Source organism: Geotrypetes seraphini, chromosome 12 (assembly GCF_902459505.1).
Source record: "Geotrypetes seraphini chromosome 12, aGeoSer1.1, whole genome shotgun sequence".
Classification (NCBI taxonomy): domain Eukaryota; kingdom Metazoa; phylum Chordata; class Amphibia; order Gymnophiona; family Dermophiidae; genus Geotrypetes; species Geotrypetes seraphini.
Window position 1 is genome coordinate 82883751 of NC_047095.1, and position 16413 is coordinate 82900163.

Sequence of the window (16413 nt, forward strand, 5' to 3'; positions counted from 1 at the left end):
ATAGCCTAAGGAGAAAATTGGAGGGGGGGAGGGTTCTTCAAAAATTGAATTTATTTGGTTTGTTTTATATCCCGTCCTCCCCAATGAGCTCAGAACGGGTTACAGGGTTGACATACACAATACATATACTTGAAGGTTTTTGTACCCACAACCTAGGTCCCCCCTCCTTTTAAACCACATTCCCTGCATTTTTTGTCCTTCAGGGAAATCTCCATTGGCCGTTCTTGGTGTGATTTTGCTGGCAGCGGCTATCTTAGATTTTAAACTATGGTTTTTGTGGAGGTTTTTTCTAAAACCTCCATCTGCATTAAAACCCCTTGATTTTACTTAAAATAGAAAGGAATGGACCTCTCAGGCCTTCCTACCCCTATATCATTCCAGGTTTGTGTTGGATGGTATACCAAGGAACGTCCATATCTCGTGTACGGCAGCCTTGAGTTCAGACTTCTTAAAGTCCTCGAGGACTGGGGATCCGCAGGAGGTGCATTCTCAGGGGTACACACCCTTTCTAGAGCTTTCTGAAAGTGTATTCGCCAAGTGCAGATGTGTGGGGGTCGTGGAGCCCAGGAGGACCAGCAGAGGGCCTCTACCAAGGTCCTTGAGACCCTCAGGGCAAGGCTTCATTCTGAATTTTGTGAGCCGCACATGGAACACCTATTTGAACTGCTGAGGGTTCTCATCATCTGCTTACAGCATGCCAGAGGCGATGGTATATGGGTACTCCTCTCTGCATGTGCTCAGGCCAGACAAGGGCGTAAGCATAGACTGGGAGGATGGAAAGTCCGATTCCATGCCACTGTTGTCCCAGGATGAAGTTTCTCTGACGGAGTCTAGTTCTCTGCATGAGAGTGGCGATCAATAAACGGTGACCCTGGACCAAGGGGAAGACCCTCAGAGTGGCGGCTTTTCAAGGCTTCTGTGCTTTCAGGCATTATTTCCACTACTGAAAGAATTGAAGCTGGAAGTTCCTTCAACTTCCTAGTATCAGTGCTCATTTATGAGCAGCTCTGTTGCTCTAGTCACATTCTTTCCTTCGCATCCGAACATCAGAAAGCTGGTCACGGACCACTGGGAGTTTCTAGAGAGGTCCCTTCGGCTGGCTAAGGCTATCACTCTATATTTCCAGCGACTGATTGCTCTGCCGAATGTAGACTCACTGGTGCACAGGTCACCAAACGCACAACCCTGCCTGGTGAATGAAGTGGGATGTTAAAGGATTCGCAGGACCTTAAAGTGGACCTGCTTCTCATAAGGAAATTTGAAACCTTGGCTCTAGGGATTAAGGTGGCAGCTGAGATTTCCTTTGTGACACATACTTGCCACACCTGACTGTCTCGAGCTCCTATCCTGGAGGATGATGAGGATCCCCAAATGTTCCTATCTGGGGTGAATTATAAGGTGGACGCTCTCTATGATATCATCAGAGTTATGAGCGAGGTGTCAGCCTTTGCAATCTCCGCTCGACAGATCCTCTGGATTAGATAGTGGGCAGGAGATTCTGCCTCCAAAGCTATGCTGAGCAGACTCCCCTTTCAGGGGCAGATGCTATTTGGAAAAGGTCTGAATGACCTGATGGCAAGTGTTACGGACCGTCATCCCAGGGTCTTACCAGACCCCAGATAGCAAAGGGTCCAGGATGAGGCATTTTTTGAGGCTCTTAAAGATTCTGCCCTTATACAGTAGGCCAAGTGACGCAGAGGTCCTTTTAGGGATCATGTTCAAGGTCCTGTGGAGGCAAGAGATGACAAGCCTTGGGCTCTTGCTCCTCCCCAGCTTCTAAGAAATCACAATGATGCCAAGACAGGCACTGAGCCTCCCCAGCTAGGGAGCAGGCTGTCGGCTTTTTGGTCATTCTGGGCTCAGTTTGGCGCAGACCATTGCGTCCTAGATGATGATTGAGAACATTACAAAATTTCTTCCAGACCACTTTGTAGATTCTCTGACCAGCTGGAAAGAGCCTTCAGAGTCTGGGCAATGGTACAAAGCCTGCTGGATCTTTGTGCCCTAGACCAGTCCTGGAAGAAGAATCGGAATCGGGCAGATACGCCATATACTTCCATCGTGTCAAAGAAAGGTTCTGAGGACTGGAGACCAATCCTGGACCTCAAGAAACCGCCCGCAAACGCTCCTATAGCCACTTCATCCCCCAACTCTGGAACCAACTCTCCCTGCAAATCAGATTATAGAACTCATTGAGACCTTACGGAAAGCGGTAAAGACCCTCTTCTTCAACTAAATTACAACTGCAATCTATCCTTAAACTTCCCCTTCCTTCTACCCTCCCTTCTCTGTTCTTAACCTGTACTTAAATTACTGTATAGTCCGTTCTTAACCTGTACTTAAATTACTGTATAGTCCGTTCTTAACCTGTACTTAAATTGCTGTATAATCCTTGTTCTTAAACTACTGTATAATCTTTGTATTGTCAAAATATACTCCACCGTGCATGTTTGCTTGTAGGCCGTTCTGAGCTACTGGTAGGATGGGATAAAAATTGAAATAAATAAGTTGGTCAATACAACCCTGAAAGTGCCACACTTCTGCTTGGAGGACCGTTCGGTCAGTCATAGCAGTTGTGGTGCCAGGAGAATTTCTCAACATCCCTTGATTTGATGGAGCCTATCTCCACACTTTCATTTTCCCTGCCCACAGGAGGTAATTGTGATTTCATTTGCTGGAACACTATTTCCAGTTCTTGGTGCTTCCCCTGTTCAGATAGTAAGGTTAATTGTCGTCTTTGAATGAGACAAGCTGAAAAGATTGTTATTAAGGGAAAATAAATTAAGTCAACAGGTAGATTTTGTATTAGATCACCTTAAATTGTAGTCAACTAATTTATGGCATTTTGTCTTTCTCCTTTTGAAATTTTCTTGGATTATTTTTTCCTCTTTTTCTTGTTATGTGGAATGGATTGTTTGCTTAGAGAAGTACTTTCTCATTTTAAAAATACGAATTTAAAAAAGGCAGAGATCTGGAGACAGCTAAAATAAAGGTAGACAAAGCGATGGGGCCGGTTGGTATACATCCGAGGGTGCTGAAGGAACATAGCCTTTTCAATGAGTTTCTAGAGTCGGGAGTGGTACCGGAGAACTGGAGAAGAGTGGATGTGGTCTCTCTCCACAAAAGTGGAAGTAAGGAAGTAGGGAATTACAGGCCGGTAAGTCTGACTTCTATAGTAAGCAAATTAATTTAAGCGCTTTTAAAACAGATAATGGTGAAGTTTCTGGAATCCTGTGGATTACAGGACCTGAGGCAACATGGATTTACTAGAGGTAGGTCTTGTCAGACAAATCTGATCAATTTCTCTGACTGGGTGACCAGAGAATTGGATAGAGATTGTGTGCTAGATGTGGTGTATTTAGATTTCATCAAAGTCTTCCACAGTGTTCCACACAGATATCTAATAAATAAACTGAGTGCCCTTGGGATGGGTCCCAAAGTGACAGGCTGGGTCAAGAACTGGTTGAGTGGAAGGCGACAGAGGGAAGTGATCAATGGAGATCGCTCTGAGGAAAGGGATGTTATCAGTGGTGTGCCTCAAGGTTCTGTTCTTGGGCATGTTAGTTTTAACATTTTTATAAACTATGTTGCTGAAGGATTGTCGGGTAAGATTTGCCTCTTTGCAGATGATACCAAAATCTTCAATAGAGTAGACATGCCGGATGGTGTGAATAACATGAAGAAAGTATGTTACTATGTTAAAGACCTGGCGAAGCTTGAAGAATGGTCTGAAATTTTGCAGCTAAAATTTAATGCTAAGAAATGCAAGGTCATGCATTTGGGCTGCAAAAACCTGAGGGAACGGTACAGTTTAGGGGGTGAAGAACTTATGTGCACGACGGAAGAGCGGGACTTGGGTGTGATTGTATGTGATGATCTTAAGGTGGCCAAACAGGTTGAAAAAGTGATGGCGAAAGCTAGAAGGATGTGTAGGGAGAGGTATGGCCAGTAGGAAAAAGGAGGTATTGATGCCCCTATATAAGACTTTAGAGAGACATCATTTAGAATATTGTATACAATTCTGGAGGCTGCACCTTCAAAAAGATATAAAAAGGATGGCGTCGGTCCAGATGAAGGCTACTAAAATGGTGTGCGGTCTTCTTGATAAGGCGTATGGGGACAGACTTAAAGATCTCAATCTGTATACTTTGGAGAAAAGGCAGGAGAGGGGAGATATAATAGAGACATTTAAATACCTACGTAATATAAATGTGCATGAGTCGAGTCTTTTTCATTTGAAAGGAAACTCTGCAATGAGAGGGCATACGATGGGAGGGATGTTATTAAATGAGAGTACACAAGAAAGGGACTTGGGGGGTAATGGTGGACATGACAATGAAGCCGATGGCACAGTGTGCAGCGGTCGCTAAGAAGGCAAACAGAATGCCAGGCATAATCAAGAAGGGTATTACAAACAGAACGAAAGAAGATATCTTGCCATTGTATCTGGCGATGGTGCGTCCGCATCTGGAGTACTGCGTCCAATATTGGTCGCCATATCTTAAGAAGGACATGGCGTTACTCGAGAGGGTTCAGAAGAGAGCAACATGTCTGATAAAGGAGATGGAAAACCTTTCATACGCTGAGAGATTGGAGAAACTGGGTCTCTTTTCCCTGGAGAAGAGGAGACTTAGAGGGGATATGATAGAGACTTACAAGATCATGAAGGACATAGAGAGAGTAGAGAGGGACAGATTCTTCAAACTTTCAAATAATAAAAGAACAAGAGGGCATTCAGAAAAGTTGAAAGAGGACAGATTCAAAACGAATGCTAGGAAATTCTTCTTTACCCAACTTGTGGTGGACACCTGGAATGCGTTTCCAGAGAGCATAATAGGGCAGAGTACGGTACTGGGGTTCAAGAAAGGATTGGACAATTTCCTACTGGAAAAGGGGATAGAGGGATATAGATAGAGGATTACTGCACAGGTCCTGGACCTATTGGGCCACCGCGTGAGCAGTCTGCTGGGCACGATGGAGTTCAGATCTGACCCAGCAGAGGCATTGCTTATGTTCTTAAGTTAAGAGGTGATAGGCTCCGGAGTAATCTGAGGAAATACTTTTTTACGGAAAGGGTGGTAGATGGCGTGGAACAGTCTCCCGGAAGAGGTGGTGGAAACAGAGACCGTGTCTGAATTCAAGATGACCTGGAATAGGCACGTGGGATCTCTCAGAGAGAGAAAGAGATAATGGTTACTGCGGCTGGGCAGACTAGATGACTGACCCGTACAATTCCTTCTCTTCAATATCGGTTACCTTGAACTGTTAACTCGATCTTTCTCCTCTGTTAAGTTCATTCAACCTGTACCATCTTTTAATCTTTGTACCACCTTTTAATCTTTGTAAACTGCATAGAACTTCACAGTCCTGCAGTATATAAGCTGTTATTATTATTATTATTAGATGGGCCATTTGGCCTTTATCTGCCATCATGTCTGCTTCTATGAAGCAAGCTCTAAAGTGCTGTGTCTTAGGATAAGATTTAAATATTAATTTGGATGTTATAGGACAGGGGTGCCCACACTTTATGGGCTTGCGAGCTACTTTTATAATGACTAAGTCAAAATGATCTACCAACAATAAAATTTTTAAAAAACACAAAGCACAATGAAAGGCAGAGAAAATGTTAATTATTCATATTCCGGGTTTTTTCAAAGAGGTCACGGCAGATGACTCTATGCAATGTCACCTCGGTAACAAAATACAAAAATAGACAAATACACCCCCTTCCTTTTTACTAAATCATAATAGTAGGTTTTAGCACAGGGAGTTACGCTGAATGCCTCGCGCTGCTCTCAATGCTCATAGGCTCCCTGCTCTAAAAAATGATATTGCGGTTTAGTAAAAGGGAGCCATAGTGCAAAATATAGACAGCAGATATAAATTCTCAAAACAGACACATTTTGATCACTAAATTGAAAATAAAATCATTTTTTCTACCTTTGCTGTTTGGTGATTTCATGAGTCTCTGGTTGCACTTTCTTCTTCTGACTGTGCATCCAATCTTTCTTCCTTTCTTTCTTTCTTTCAGCCTCCTGTATGTTTCCTCTCCTCCAGACCTCATTCTCTCCCCCAACTTTTTCTTTCTGTCTCCCTGTTCTCCCTTCTTTCTGTCTCCCTGTCTGCCCCCTTTCTTTCTTTCTCCGTGCCCTCCCCCAAGCCACTCGGTTTGCTGCCACCGCCATCGGGGAATAGCCCCCAAGCCACCGCCGTCCCAAGCTTTCCCTGCAGAAGCGTTGCACTGACCAGCATTCCTCTCCCTGACGTCAATTCTGACATAGGAGAGGAAGTTCCGGGCCAACAAGTCATTTCTCCTCATTCCATCCAGTCTGAGCCCCATCTCTCCTTGATCCAGCATTTCCCTTCTGTGTTTGTCAGAATTACCATTCCACCTATTTTCCAGCATCACCCTTCTTTGTGTCCATCTCACCTATATCCCTATCTCACCACTTTTTCAGAATCTTCATTTGTCTCTGTCCTTGTCTTTACCCCATATTCACCATTTGCCCTTTCAATGTCTTTATCTCCCCCCCACACACTTTTTCAGCATTACTTCTATGTCTCTATTTCACCTCCTCTTCATGTCCCCTCTGTATCTCTATCCTTATTCAGTAGGTCCTGCTTACCCTTTCTCTTCTTTGTGTCACTATCTCCATTTTCAGCTTTCCCCCCTTTTCCTTTGTTACTGCACCCGGTAGCCAGAATCTTTCCACCCTCCCTCCACTCCGGCCCAGCCCAGTATGAAATATTTCCTTTTGTTTCCCTCCCCTCTCTCTTCTCCTCCCTCACCCATGAGTCCTGCATCTGGCCCTCTCCCTTCTACCTTCACCTGGCAACACCCCCCTGCTCTGCGGCTCTCTTCAGCAACTCGTCAACAGCGGTGATCAAGACAAGCTGCCGACATCGAGGCCTTCCCTCTACGAATCCCGCCTTTGTGGAAAAAGGAAGTTGAAACAAGCGGGACTCGCAGAGGGTAGGCCCCGACGTCAGAAGCTTGTGTTGATCGCTGCTGCTGAGCTGCCGAAGAGAGCCGCGGAGCAGGGGGTGTAGTCGGAAGCAGGTAGAAGGGAGAGGGAGATAGGAAGTCTGTAGAAGCTCCGGAGCATGACACCGACCCCGGCCAGGATGATTTCTTTTTCAGGCTGCTGCTGCTGCCGCTGCCACCCCCCACCCGAAATGACAAAAACAGCCTAATGCCTGTGTCAGCGCATTTGATGTCGGGGAGAGGAAGGCTGATAGGCCCGGTAGATCGGGACGGCAACACGAGTCTATCACGGAGCCCGGGATGGGCTCTGCGATCGACTCACGTTGCCTTCCTGAGCTACCGGTCAATCGCGATCGACGTGTTGGGCACCCCTGTTATAGGATATTAAGGATTAGAAATGTTTCTTTTCTTCTTTTGTTTTTCTTTTCTATTTAAATGGAGTTCTTTTCATAAGTTTGATTGAATTATATTGTAAACCGCCTTGATCCTTTTTGGCTGTATATGCGATATATAAAGATTTTAATAAACATAATATAGATTGAACTAGTGACATGATGAAAAGTTGAATTTTTTTTGTATTCATGGGAGAAATGACTCACTAAGATCATTGGAATGATGCAATTTATAAGATCAAAGAAAATAAAATCATAATTTATTCCTTTTGATGATATATTGAGATTTTACAAACACTTTTGAGCCCAGCTGATCAAAGGAATAAGAAGCTATAAGGTAAATTCTATCCAGTGGCGTACCTAGGGGGGGGGCGGGGGGGCGGGCCGCCCCGGGTACCAGCCCTAAGGGGTGTTCCCGCCTTGCCGTTCAGTCCCCCGCCACCCCGAAGGACCGCTCGCCCCACTGACCTTCCTGCACCACCTGTGAAGCAGCCCGCAGCAGGATCGCGAAGTCAGCGTCAGCATCCCTGCGCTGCTTCCTGCGCCGCGATCCCGCCCCTCCTCTGACGTCAGAGGAGGGCAGGACCGTGGCGCAGGAAGCAACGCAGGGATCGCTGACGCTGACTTCGCGATCCTGCTGCGGCTGTTCATAGGTGGTGCGGGGAGGCCAGGGGGCGAGCGGTCCTTCGGGTGGGTCGGGGCATCAGGCCTTCAGGGTGGGGCGGGCGGGCAGGCAAGCAGGCTTTCAAGGGGAGGGGGTGACAGGCAGGCAGGCAGGCCTTCAAGGGGGGACAGGCCTTCGGGGGGGGTGCAGGCCTTCAAGGGGGGCAGGCAGGCCTTCAGGGGGCAGGCCTTCGGGGGGGTGTAGGCCTTTGGGGGGGTGCAGACCTTCAAGGGGGTGCAGGCCTTCAAGGGGGGAACAGGCCTTCAAGGGGGGAAAGGCAGGCAGGCCTTCAAGGGGGACAGGCCTACAAGGGGGGGACAGGCCTACAAGGGGGGGACAGGCCTTCAAGGGGGGGTGCAGGCCTTCAAGGGGAGACAGGCCTTCAAGAGGGAAAGGCAGGCAGGCAGGCCTTAAAGGGGGACAGGCCTACAAGGGGGGGACAGGCCTACAAGGGGTGGGACAGGCCTTCAAGGGGGGACAGGCCTTCGGGGGGGTGCAGACCTTCAAGGGAGTGCAGGCCTTCGGGGGGGGGGCAGTCCTTCAAGGGGGTGCAGGCCTTCAAGGGGGGGAAAGGCAGGCAGGCAGGCCTTCAAGGGGGGGACAGGCCTACAAGGGGGGGAGAAGCTACAAGGGGGGACAAGCCTTCAAGTGGGGGACAGGCCTTCGGGGGGGGGGCAGACCTTCAAGGGAGGGCAGGCCTTCGAGGGGGGGTGCAGGCCTTCAAGGGGTGCAGGCCTTCAAGGGGGGACAGGCCTTCAAGGGGGGAAAGGCAGGCAGGCAGGCCTTCAAGGGGGGGACAGGCCTACAAGGGGGGGGGAGAAGCTACAAGGGGGTGGTACAAGCCTTCAAGTGGGGGACAGGCCTTCGGGGGGGGGTGCAGACCTTCAAGGGAGTGCAGGCCTTCGAGGGGGGTGGTGCAGGCCTTCAAGGGGGTGCAGGCCTTCAAGGGGGGACAGGCCTTCAAGGGGGGAAAGGCAGGCAGGCAGGCCTTCAAGGGGGGACAGGCCTACAAGGGGGGGAGAAGCTACAAGGGGTGGGATAGGCCTTCAAGTGGGGGACAGGCCTTCGGGGGGTGCAGGCCTTCGGGGGGTGCAGACCTTCAAGGGGGGGACAGGCAGGCAGGCCTTCAAGGGGGGGACAGGCCTACAAGGGGAAGGGACAGGCCTTCAAGGGGGGTGCAGGCCTTCAAGGTGGGACAGGCAGACCTTTAAGGGGGGACAGGCCTTTGGGGGGGGACCATGATTTAGAAGTATACGGAGGGAAGGGGGTGTTCAAAGAGACATGCATATGCCAAACTTTGGGGGGGGGAAGAAATAATGGGTCTGAAAATAGAGGAGAGGGAGAGAGATGATGGACCATGGGATTTAGGGAGGGAAGGAACAGAAAGGGAGAGAAATTGGACACAAGGGATGGTGTGGAGGAGGGATAGAGATACTGGATAGGAGGGTAATTAGGAAAAGAAACGGAGAGATGGTGGACTCTGGATGGTGGGGAAGGAGGGAGAGATGCCGGATGAAAGGGTATTTAAGAAAAGGTGGATCTGTGGAGGGAGATGAAAAAAAGGAAAGATACCAGACTTCCTGGGAAGGGAAGGGAAATGGAAAGGGAGGACAGAGTTGGCAGATGGATGGTTAGCATGCAGAAAGAAGGAGACCCTGGCAAGCAAGTTATCAGAAGAAAACCAGAGCCTTGGACCAACAAGATTTGAAATATAACCAGACAACAAAAGGTAGAAAAATTAATTTTATTTTCTGTTTTGTGATTATAACATGTCAGATTTGAAATGTGTATCCTGCCAGAGCTGGTGTTGGACTGCAAACGTGAGCTAGGATTTAACAGAAAGAGGAAAAGTCCTTTTTGTTTCTTTATTTTATTTACACCACAGCGCCAGTGTGGTTAGGAGAAGCCAAAGGGGGTGAAAAAGCTATAAAACCCACCAGGAGTTTTGAAAAAAATCACCCAACTGGGCAGGAAAATCGAATTGAAAAACCAATTCAATAGGGCTGAATCGAATCAAAATTTTTTTTTCCTGTATCTGGCAGCATTAGTTTGCGCTACTGTCTTAGACTTTAGGACCTGGGATTGGGGAGAGATGGCATCCTCAGTACTTTATAATGCAAGTGAAACGAGGATTTGGTCAGACTTTTGAAGGGTCTGCAGAAAAAAATATTGTATAGGCCGGGACATGAGACAGCAGGAAATGGGAACTTTTCTTCCTTCTATTTTTGTGAATGGAAAGGCTGAGGATGTCAGAGAGGTCAGTTAAAATATGTGCTTTATAAGAAAATATAATAATGTGTTTTATAAAGTTTATAGCATAGCTGGCCTACCCAGTGAGGTGTTCCTAGTGGTGATGGTGGCAGCGTGTCAATGTGTTGAGAGGAAGAGGTGGTCTGGGAAATTCTGCTGAGCAAACTCCGGGCCCATTTCCACCCCCCAGTTAGTCCACTCCACTCAACTGATTCACACACTGAGTGGGTCTTTGGGTGTTGTTTTGGGATCTCTTCCAGTGGTTTATCTCCTTCTGGTCCAAGGAAGGAAACTTTGTTATCCTTAGCATTGACCTACAGAATATGTTTGTAACAGCGCTGCTTGTGTGGCATTAGGCTATGTATGATCGAAAGAAAAAAACAGACCTTTGCACATTTTTGCACTATATGGTGGGTGTATGAGGAGATTCACATTTCCTGCACAGCTAAGTCCATGTGAAGTTACCTTGTGCTGTATTTGACATCTAGCAAGGTCTCTGTTTGAAAGGAAAGATCTAAACTTAAAAATGAAGTGGCCAGAAGTTATGGTAAAAGCAGATAGTGTAACTGGTTTTAAGAAAGATTTGGACAAATTCCTGGAGGAAAAGTCCATAATCTGTTATTAAGACATGGGGGAAGTGTCTGCTTGCCCTGGATCGGTAGCATGGAATGTTGATACTCTTTGGGTTTTGACCAGGTATTAGTGTCCTGGATTGGCTACCATGAGAATGGGCTACTGGGCATGATGGACCATTGGTCTGACCCAGTTAGGCTATTCTTATGTTATGTTCTCATCTGTAGGGGCCTTTGTTTTCACTTCTTATTTTAATGTATTTTTTTTCTGGGAACTTATCAGTGTTTTTTATAATGGGAACAAAAATGGAAGAGAATTAATGTGTGTGGAATGGGGGGTAACTAATTTCTTCAGCTAAATAATTCAATCCACTTCAAACAGACATAGAGAACTTGTGCACCATTCACACACCCTCCAACCAAAAACGTCAAAAAAAAAAACTGTTCGACAACCTCCTAGCCATTCGAGCTGCAACACTCGACCCCCAACTCTACAACCAATTGATATCAACCACAGACTGCAAAACCTTCAAAAAGAAATAAAAACCCTTCTATTCAAAAAACACATAAAACCGAACTAACACAATCAGAACTGTCCCAAGCATCACCTGCAACTACTCCATATGTACTTCTAATGTCATGACAATTTAGACATAATTTATGTTATGTTATGTTTGGAATAATGGTTACATATATGAGGTTCAATAAAAGAAAATTTTCACTGCCTGTTTCTATTCTGACCATTTATTCCATTTCATGGTTATTGCAAAAAAAAAAAAAATTTTTTTACATGGGGGGGGGGGGGTCAAAAAATGATGGGCCCCGGGTGCCACATACCCTAGGTACGCCACTGATTCTATCACTGTTGTTAAGCTTACAAATTCCTTGGAATAATTATCAGTTTACTCATATACATTTCTATTTATATTGATGGCTTGAACATTGTATAAATGAGATAAAAAAGAAGTGAATCATTACGTTATTTATTTCACTTGTTCTAATCAGTGGTTCTTAAACTTGTCCTGGGGAACGCTCAGCCAGTTGGGTTTTCAAGATCTCTAATGGATATACATGAAGCAGATTTGCATATAATAGAGGTGACAGGCATTCAAATCTTGAAACCCAACTGGCTGGGGGTCCCCCAGGACCAATTTAAGAGCCACTGTTCTAAATCATTAATTGATGGTGATTTTATAATGTATTTTCATTTCACAGAGCCTTGTACGCCTGATGCAGGCAGAAGCTAAAACATTGCTGTCAGGATTTTCTGACTTCTAATGATATGCTTTTATACAATAAATTATTTATACAGTGGAACCTTGTTTTACGAGCATAATTCGTTCCAGAAATATGCTCGTAAACCAAATTGCTCGTATATCAAAGCGACTTTCCCCATAGGAAGTAAAGGAAACTCGCTTTGATTTGTTCCACCTCCTCCCCCCCCCTCCAGGCTACCGGCGCTGCCCCATCCCCTCCCCCTTGATGCCAGCGATGCTGCTCCATCCCCCCCCCCCCCCCGGATCTGGCATCCCCCCTATGAACCGGCATCCTCCCCCCCGCTCACGTGGCCCCCCCTCCCCTGCGATCCTACATCTCCCCCCCCCCCCGAGCACCGCAACAACATCGCTTACCCCGATTGGGCACCAGCACCAATGCACAGGAGGTGCCGGTGCCCGAAGATCCTCCCTCTTCTGGCCTGGGCCTGGCTGAGCAGTGCGACGGAGATCCTCCCTCTTCCCTGTGCTGGGCTGGACTGGGCTTTGAGCATTTGCGCATTCTCAAAGCCTTCTGGTCTCGCTCTCTCCGAGATTCTGAATCTGAGAATCTCAGAGAGAGTGAGACCAGAAGGCTTTGAGCATGCACAAATGCTCAAAGCCCAGTCCAGCCCAGCACAGGGAAGAGGGAGGATCTCCGTCGCACCGCCCAGCCCAGCCCAGGCCAGAAGAGGGAGGATCTTTGGGCACCGGCACCTCCTGTGCATTGGTGCCGGTGCCCAATCGGGGTAAGCGATGTCGTTGCGGTGCTCGGGGGGGGGGATGTAGGATTGCAGGGGGACACACGATGTGAGCAGGGGGGATGCTGGATCCCTGGGGGGAGATGTGCTCGTAAACCGAGTCAAACTAGGTTTCCAAGACGCCGATTTTGCGAATGTTTTGCTTGTCTTGCAAACCGGTGCACTCGTTTTGCATACTCGCAAACCAGTGCACTCATAAACCGAGGTTTGACTGTACTTGGTTTGGCTTTTATTGTGCAAATCCTTGGCTGCTGGATTTTCTGTGCCTTATAACAAGATGTGAGGCTGATTTAACATAAAAACAGTGGTAACAATATGAAACTTGGGGGAGTGCTAATATAGCAGCAGTCCAAACAGTTCTGTACTTTGGCTTGTATTCTACAGTACATTACCTTTAGTTGCAGTGTAAACCTGAAGAGGATTTGGAATTTGACTAGATATAGCTCAGGAAGTTTAGTTTGGAATTTAGTTCACATTCCACATCTAAATATTTATTTTTCTAGAAATTCAATTGAAACATGGTACATTCTCCTCTGCAATGACATTCTTTCCTTATTGCAGTACCTCCCAATGCTCTTAGCACATGGTACTGTTTCCCTTGTAGTGACCTTCTTGTTTTGCTTCCTCAGGCTCCCTCAGCACTCAATGTGATAATTATGGGCGCTGCAGCTGTAAACCAGGTGTGATGGGTGAAAAATGTGACCGATGCAAACCTGGATTCCATTCTTTGACAGAGGCTGGGTGCAGGTAAGGGTCTGGCATCAGGATGAAATGGAAGAGCAGCAGCAGTCGGAGGCACTGAAGAGCAGGTTTATAAAATACAATTCTTGCATCTACTTAATTTTGCACAAATCAAATTACAGTAGAATCCCAGTAAACCGGTATTCAACTAACCAGTACTCTCAACCAACTGGCAAAAAAATTACCAGCAAAAAAAAATCTCAAACGCTCCTCAAACGACCTCCAAAGTTGTTTTCCTGATCCAACAACCCCCCTCCCTATCCCTAGTTCCTGAAGCCTGAGCGGTAGCCACAATTCTCCCTCCCTCCCTCCAGCCCCCAAAGCATCTACGGCAGCCACAAATCTCCCTCCACCCCCCGAAACAGTAGATAGCCCCCCTTCGGCCCCCAGAGCAGCAGAGCTGATCCTGAATCCCCTCCTTCCTTCACTTACCTGAAGCAATAGCGGCAGCCAGTGAGCAGAGGTAGTGTCATAAACAGGCTGCTTTTGGCCAGTCCTGGCAGGGCCTTTCCTCTGCATGGATTGGACCAATTAAGGTGGTAAGATTCTGGAGGTGGTATAGGAATAAATGCGAGAGAAAGAACAGGGTTTGTGAGGGAATGAGAGGCAGAAGCAGATGAAGTTGATTAGGGTATGAGTATAGAGGGTAGAAATGGGGAACTAGAAGGTGCCTGAAAGATGGGAATGAAAGACAGGGTGAAATGGGAGAACTAGAGAAGTAAGCATATGATATAGAGACAGGGCTGGAGAGGGAAAGGAGGAATAAAATCTAGATAAAACATGAAAAGGCAGATAAATGTAGAAACAAGCAGAAACAGAAGGATCAGTGTTAGAGATGAAGGGAAGATGGAAGGAGTGAAGAAACAGAAAATAGATATGAGCTCTTGGAAAATGACAAGCAAAAAGAAGAGGAGAGTACAGAGAATAGACTAAAACCAACCCAACTGGATACACAAAATGATTAGACAAAGGTACAAAATATTTATTTTTCAATTTTAGAGATAATATATAGAAACAAAAGCATAAAGGAAAAAATACCTTTTTTATTGGACTAACTTAATGTAGTTTGATGCTTTCGAAGGCAAACCTTTCTTCCTCAGAACATAAACTATATTAGTCCAATTAAAAAAAGGTATTTTTTTCCTTGTTTTATTTCTACATATGTATTACCTTGAAGAGTGGACTAACATGGCCACCACACCATTACACTCAATTTTAGAGAATGAAAAATGCCACTTTTGAAAATGTGCATTACTTATATTTTGTTCTATGATGAGGGAAATGCATTCTTGAGTGTCCATTTGGAGGGTTTTGTATTACTTCACAAAGTGTCAGGCAGGTGAGGAGAGAAGAAGAATGTGCTGGGGGGAAGGGAGGGCAAGCATAGGCAGCAGAATGGGGTGGGTCACAGAGACCATGGCCCTATCAATATTTTGTCTCGTATATCATCAACACCAGGTGGAGGGTATGGGGGCAGGGAGAGAGCTTGCTTGGTTTGGGTCTTACAAATAAAAAAAGTTATTCTACAGCACCAGAGAAATTTACAGGGCAGTGTCTCGCAAATTATCAAGAGCCGCGGCTGGAGGACACCCAGAAGTGCACAGACTTAGATGCAATAACATCACGTGCATGCGTAAAGGCCCTGAGCCACCAGTGTGAGGATAATCAACAAGAGAGGTGCCGGCTGACTGTCTACAGGACGTGCCTCGCTCTGTAGGTAGTCAGCCAGCGCCGGTGACTCGCAGCACACCTGCAATCTTGCTGCAGCACACAGTTGGCAATTCACTGGGTTGCAGGATGCTGAAGGAAAGGAGAAAGCGAGAGAGAAGGGGGAGTTGAGAGAGTGTGCTAGGTTGAGGGAAGGGTAAGAGAGCCTCTATCCTAGGGAGTAGAAGGGTGAGAAATGGGAGAGATGGACAGATGATGTGAAGCTTGAGAAGGAAAGATATAAAGAAGGGAGAGAAAGTGGAGGGAAGAAATAGAAAAAAGCTAGAGGAGAGGCAGGATGACGAAGGGAGAAGGAGAGAGATGAAAGGGAAGGAAGAATTGCTCAGAAGGGTGGGGAGGAAAGATGTGGGAAGGGCCAGAAGGAGAAAGAGGATGAGGGATAGAGGTGAATAGAATTATAGAGAGGTCGGGAGAAAGAATGTATGTGGAGGAGGGAGAAGGAAGAGAGGCAAGTGGAAGAATATAGAGGAATAAAGGGAAACGCAAGGAAAGGTGAAAACAAAAGCAATGGAGAGGAGAAAACTTAATCAATGCCTTTTTGAGGGGAGAGTGAGAAAATTCTCCCTTTGCCACCAATCTGAACTCTTTCTTGACCCTACACCCCCAAACATAGTCACACTGTGCCTATTAATTTACAATTCTATCAGCATGTTTCTGGTAGAAGAGTGGTAATACAGAGTTGATTATTTAATGCTATCCTTTCCATGTCTTCATAGGCCCTGCTCCTGTAACCCTGCCGGCAGTACAGACGAATGCAACAGTGACACTGGGCGCTGCATCTGTAAGGACAATGTGGAAGGATTTAACTGTGAGAGGTAATGGCTATTTGGAACCAAGTTACTATTTTTTGATCAGTTAAAGGAGGAATTTGACTGTAATTTCTCAGCAGCAGCAGTAGTTTTAAACTGATATTTTTTTGCAGCATAATGGAAGAGCTAAAACCTGTTCAAATTGAGATCTGTCTAGAATATGCTACAATTGTGTATATTAATTATGTGATGCTAGATGAAGTATTCACTGATATGTATGCTGCCATATCACTAAATAAATTGTCTTGCATAAGACAT

The 16413-nt window shown here is 46.3% G+C and overlaps 1 protein-coding gene across 1 annotated transcript in view; it reads left to right on the top strand.

Moving 5' to 3' along the window:
• The window catches only part of LAMC1 (laminin subunit gamma 1), a 344488-nt gene that overhangs the window by 248320 nt on the left and 79755 nt on the right, over positions 1-16413 (top strand). The window contains exons 6-7 of the mRNA XM_033915414.1: positions 13507-13624; positions 16063-16161. Of these exons, the coding sequence (XP_033771305.1) occupies positions 13507-13624; positions 16063-16161 (217 nt within the window). The remainder of the gene's footprint in view (positions 1-13506; positions 13625-16062; positions 16162-16413) is intronic.